At 38.0% G+C, this 4,586-nt stretch overlaps 1 protein-coding gene across 1 annotated transcript in view; it reads right to left on the minus strand.

The window, feature by feature from the left end:
* Nucleotides 1-4,586, minus strand: part of TRMT11 (tRNA methyltransferase 11 homolog (S. cerevisiae)) — a 95,928-nt gene that overhangs the window by 51,495 nt on the left and 39,847 nt on the right. Inside the window, 3 exon segments of the mRNA XM_006879139.1 lie at nucleotides 936-1,067; nucleotides 1,191-1,263; nucleotides 1,850-2,014. Coding sequence (XP_006879201.1) covers nucleotides 936-1,067; nucleotides 1,191-1,263; nucleotides 1,850-2,014 — 370 coding nt within the window.

A 4,586-nucleotide genomic window follows, 5' to 3' on the forward strand; every position in this document is an offset into this window, starting at 1 on the left:
AAAAAAAAATTCTTCTAAAGAAGACACTGAAGAAATACCTAGTGGACACTTCTTAATGTTTTAAATAAATATTGAATTATAATAGAAAGCGGTTAAAAGGATCTCCAATTTTACTTGCTAAAGAGATCAAGGAAAAAGTTAAGAGAATGCGAGAGGAAATTCTTAACCACGTATCTTTAAACTATAAATAATGACAAAACAGAGGACAATCAAACATTTTCAGTTAAAGTTCAGCCCTGTAGGCCTTTCCTTGTCCCGTTCCATCCCTTTTGCTTCTTTGTGTCAAGTAGTTAGAGGCAGACCCATCATGTGGCTAGAGGTCAAAGGCCTCTAGCTGCTGACAACCAAAGATACCACATGCTAGCAGGGGGAGGAAAGACAGGCAGCAGAGAAGTTAGCACCATAGCTGGGAGCACAGGTTACAGTGACCAAATAAGCAAAATAATCAAGAGAAATATCTGTTTTGGTGATGGCCTGGCTAATAGGTACGGTCTATGAGGCACTGAGCTAAACACAGCATATGAAAAGAGCCAGGAAACTTTTTCTGTAAAGGGCCCACCTAGTAAATACTTTAGGCTTTTTAGGCTACTTAATCTCCATTACATAATCTTCTTTGGTTTGTCTGGGGTTTTTTTTAACAATCCTATTAAAAAATGAGGAAACTAAGCTCAGCTCAAAAGCTTTAAGAAAACAGGTTGAAGACCAGAGTTGGTCCATAGGCTGTACTTTGCAACCTCTTTGCAAGTAAAATAAAAAAGATAAAAGCAAGTCAATCTCTTAGTAAGGCGACTGCTTTGTATGAATATGCATGTAAAAAAAGATGATAAATTAATATTAACAGAAAGATATTGATCCCGAATTTAAGTAGAGAGAAGAGAAAAATTACATTAGATTTATAAAGAGCACAATAAACAAAATGATTTATGATTACGTACTCTGGTGTGTACACTGGTAACCAATAGACTAGTCTTCCACCTAATACAAGAGTCTCAGCAGCAAAGTTTAATAGGTCAAAAAACATATCACTCAGGTGATAGCTCAAGGAAACAGGAACGTGGCTTTCTGGACTAAACAGAGAAAAGAGAAATTAAAAACCAATTAGAAATCTTAAGACAAGTAACTAAAAATAAGCAAAGTGCTTCATGCTTCAATTCAAAGTAGTGACTCTTCATATTGAAATTCCAACTTACCATTTTTCTATCCCCTTCAGTATTGCCTTCTGTGAGCCTGTTCTTCTAGTTGATTCTCTGATACCGTATGGAGCTAGATAGCAAACAGAAGTGATAATAGAGGTGGTCACTAAGAAGGGACATAAAGACATGAAGAACCTCTAGAAATGACACTTGAGAAGCATATCACACTATCTAGGTAATAACAGAAACAAAAATTAGTCACACGAGGAACAAACACAACAGAAAGGGTAACTATCTTCTTCAAAATTTTCAACATCCTTGAAGACAAAAGGCTATGAAAGTGGGAAGCGAAAAAGTCACAATTGCTAAATGCAGTATCTGATCCTACACTGGATCCTGTAATGGGGGGGATTAATGTGCTTGAAAAAATATTACTGGGAACTAACAAAACTGAATGATATAGACTACAGCTTAAAGTATTGTGGATATGTACTAAAACTTGTGTCTGTACTTCGGTGGATTAGCTAAAAGACAATGCCTATTTTCAGGAAATAAAGGAAAAAAGCAGTGAACGGAGGCAACACACATAACTCACTCTTAAATCCTTACCTACACAAACTACTTTATACCATATGAGTCATAACTTTGTGCAATGATTAATTAAATTATTTTGGAAAATGAGTACTACTCTTATTTTAGCATAAAATGAAACTTACGATCCGTGATGATTGCATCAAAATATGTACCCTTCCTCCAGGAAGGTTTAGAAGCATCTGAAACCAAAACATCAAGGTAATACTTCTCCAAACCATACTGACGAAGGTTTGCCCTAATGTTTTCATCTGGGCCTCTCCACTTCTGGTTTTTCCTACTAGCCTTTCCTAGAGAAAAAGAAAAGGGAAGATAAGAGTATTAGATTGAGCAAAGACATCCTTATTTCCTTTAATTTACCTAAAAGAAGTACTCAAGAGTAACAATGTGTCTCTGGAGACTAAGGTGCATCTGGTACAGGCCATGGTCTTTGCAATCACTGGTTATGCATCAGAGAGCTGGACAACGACCAGAGAGGATAGAAGGGGAATTGATGCTTGTGAGCTTTGGTGTTGGAGTGCTGAAGGTGATATGGACTGCTAAGAAAACAGACAGATTCATCCAGGAGAGGGTTAAACCAAGCTGCTCCTTGGAGGCAAAGTTTCTGAGGCTTCGTCTGACATACTTTGGTCATGTTGTATGGAGGGACCAGTCATTGGAAAGGGACATCATGCTTGAGAGGGTGGAGGCTTGGGAGGCGCAGGAGGGGAAGACCCTCTATGAGGTGGATTGATTCAGTGACTAGGGTAATTGGGATGGGTGTGTCGGAGACAGTGAGATTGGCACATGACAGAGCAGAGTTTAGAGCTGTTGTACACAGGTTCGCTATGAGTCGCAAGCGACTCAATGGCACATAACAACAACAACAACAATAACTACTTTATCTACTTCTGTATCTACCCAGTCCATGGAGAAGGACATCATGCTCAGAAAGGTGAAGGGACAGCACAGGAGAGGACGACTTGGTTGAGAAATATGGTAAATGGGGTAATGAAGATAGGTGTTTCAGTGTCAGCAAGACTGGCAGGGAAGAGTTCAGAGCTACTGTAAAAGGGTTGCAATGAGTCACAGGTGACTTGATGGCACATAACAACGTCTGCTCAAATAAAAAAGCTCTTATTTATAGCTTAAATTTTATTTCTATTAAAAATTATTTTAATTTCAATTTACAATAAAAATATTTTTACACAGTAATGTATTGATGTCTGTTCTGTGGCAATGTTGTTTTGTGACATTTCAAGTCAAATGCCTTAAAAGCTGCATTCTATAACTACCTAGAATCAACTGCAGTCAAGCAAGATGCAAAGTTGTCTAGAACATGGGTGCAGAGCTAATATCTAACAGTCCTGTGTAGAAATAAATAATACAGATAAAATGGAAATGAAAGGACCCAACTGGGAAATGTAGCAATTGCTTTTTGTATTTTAACCTAGGTACCTACACAGTGCTCATTCTATGTTGCTATTAGGTGCCCTCATGATTATTATTATTATTATTATTATTATTATTATTAAGTGCTGTTGAGTCATAGATGACTCATTGTGACCCTATAAATTAAAGACTCTGAACACTTGTATAACTTTCATCATTTCTTTAAGTGCTGTCACAGCTCTATCCTATAAACAATGTATCTGAACTCTGTTCTATCTGCCCTCCAAGTCATTCTAATTCATGGCAACATTAGGCAAGCAGAATAGAACTGTACTTCAGGTTTTCAAGGCTAACGTTTCAGGAAACAGATTGCCAGGCCTTACTTACAAAGTGCCTCTGAGGAGATCTGAACTGCCAACCTTTTAATTAGCCATCCTGTGTATAATCATGTGTGTCACTCAACACTCCTTTGTAATCTAAAATACTATTTATATTTTTCTATGCTCTTCTATAGTATTCCCTACTTCACAATAAAAAAAAAATTTAAAAATCAAGAGTCGGACACGACTGAATAACAAACACGTAGCATAATAGGATTCCAGAGATAGACAGATGCCTAAAGAAAAGCAACATACAAACAGAGGTCAAAGAATATAGCAGAGGCCTTCCAGAGAATAAAAGCAAAAGACAAAGAAATGTTCAGAAGTGCCCAAATGAGACTGTGTAAGAAAGGGACAGGTTTTGTGAAGGTCAATTCTGCCAAATGTGTAGACAGAACAGGAGGTCAGAAAGCTAGAAAATAAAAGGCAGATGAATGAATGAGAGATGAAGAATTGATCACAAGTAAATGCTAGTTTTCTAAGTAGCACTTGGGCAGGAAGAAGAATCCAACGAAGTCCTACAGGATTCATCGAGAAGGTGTTAGTATTTCAAAGAATAACTTAATATTTTAGAGTACAAAATAGGTTAGAAGGACAGGATACCAAAAATTCACCTCACAGAACCTTAACTAAACTCTGAGTAAAACCTCTTTCAAGTATATTTTTACCCAAGTATACTGGAAAATTGGAAAGCGAAGCTACCAAGCCACAGGTAGGTGATTCTAATCCGCAGCCCTCAGGCCTGTCTTTAATTGTTTCTGGTGAAACATTCTTCTAGGTCATATAGCCCTGGTGTGTCCATTTTCCATACAGAGGCAACTTGTGGTTGCTGTGAAGCTGAACACTGTGACACTGATGTGTCAAATGTGATAATGGTTACCCTTGGCGGACAGTGTTAGGTGGTGCTCCCCGGCAAAAACAAGCTTGGAAGCAGGAGTGGCATCCACTTCCATAAATGGCTTGCCTCGGAAAACCCTACGAACATGGAGAAAGGATGAAAGTCATGCAACTGGCGAGGACTTTCGTTCATAGGGTCGCTATGAGTCGCCTATGACTCAACAGCACTTAACAACAACAACAACATACTGGAAGATTAAGAAGTAACTTTAAT

This window comes from Elephantulus edwardii, unplaced genomic scaffold, assembly GCF_000299155.1.
Source record: "Elephantulus edwardii isolate Elephantulus edwardi_28Jun2011 unplaced genomic scaffold, EleEdw1.0 scaffold00002, whole genome shotgun sequence".
Taxonomy (NCBI): domain Eukaryota; kingdom Metazoa; phylum Chordata; class Mammalia; order Macroscelidea; family Macroscelididae; genus Elephantulus; species Elephantulus edwardii.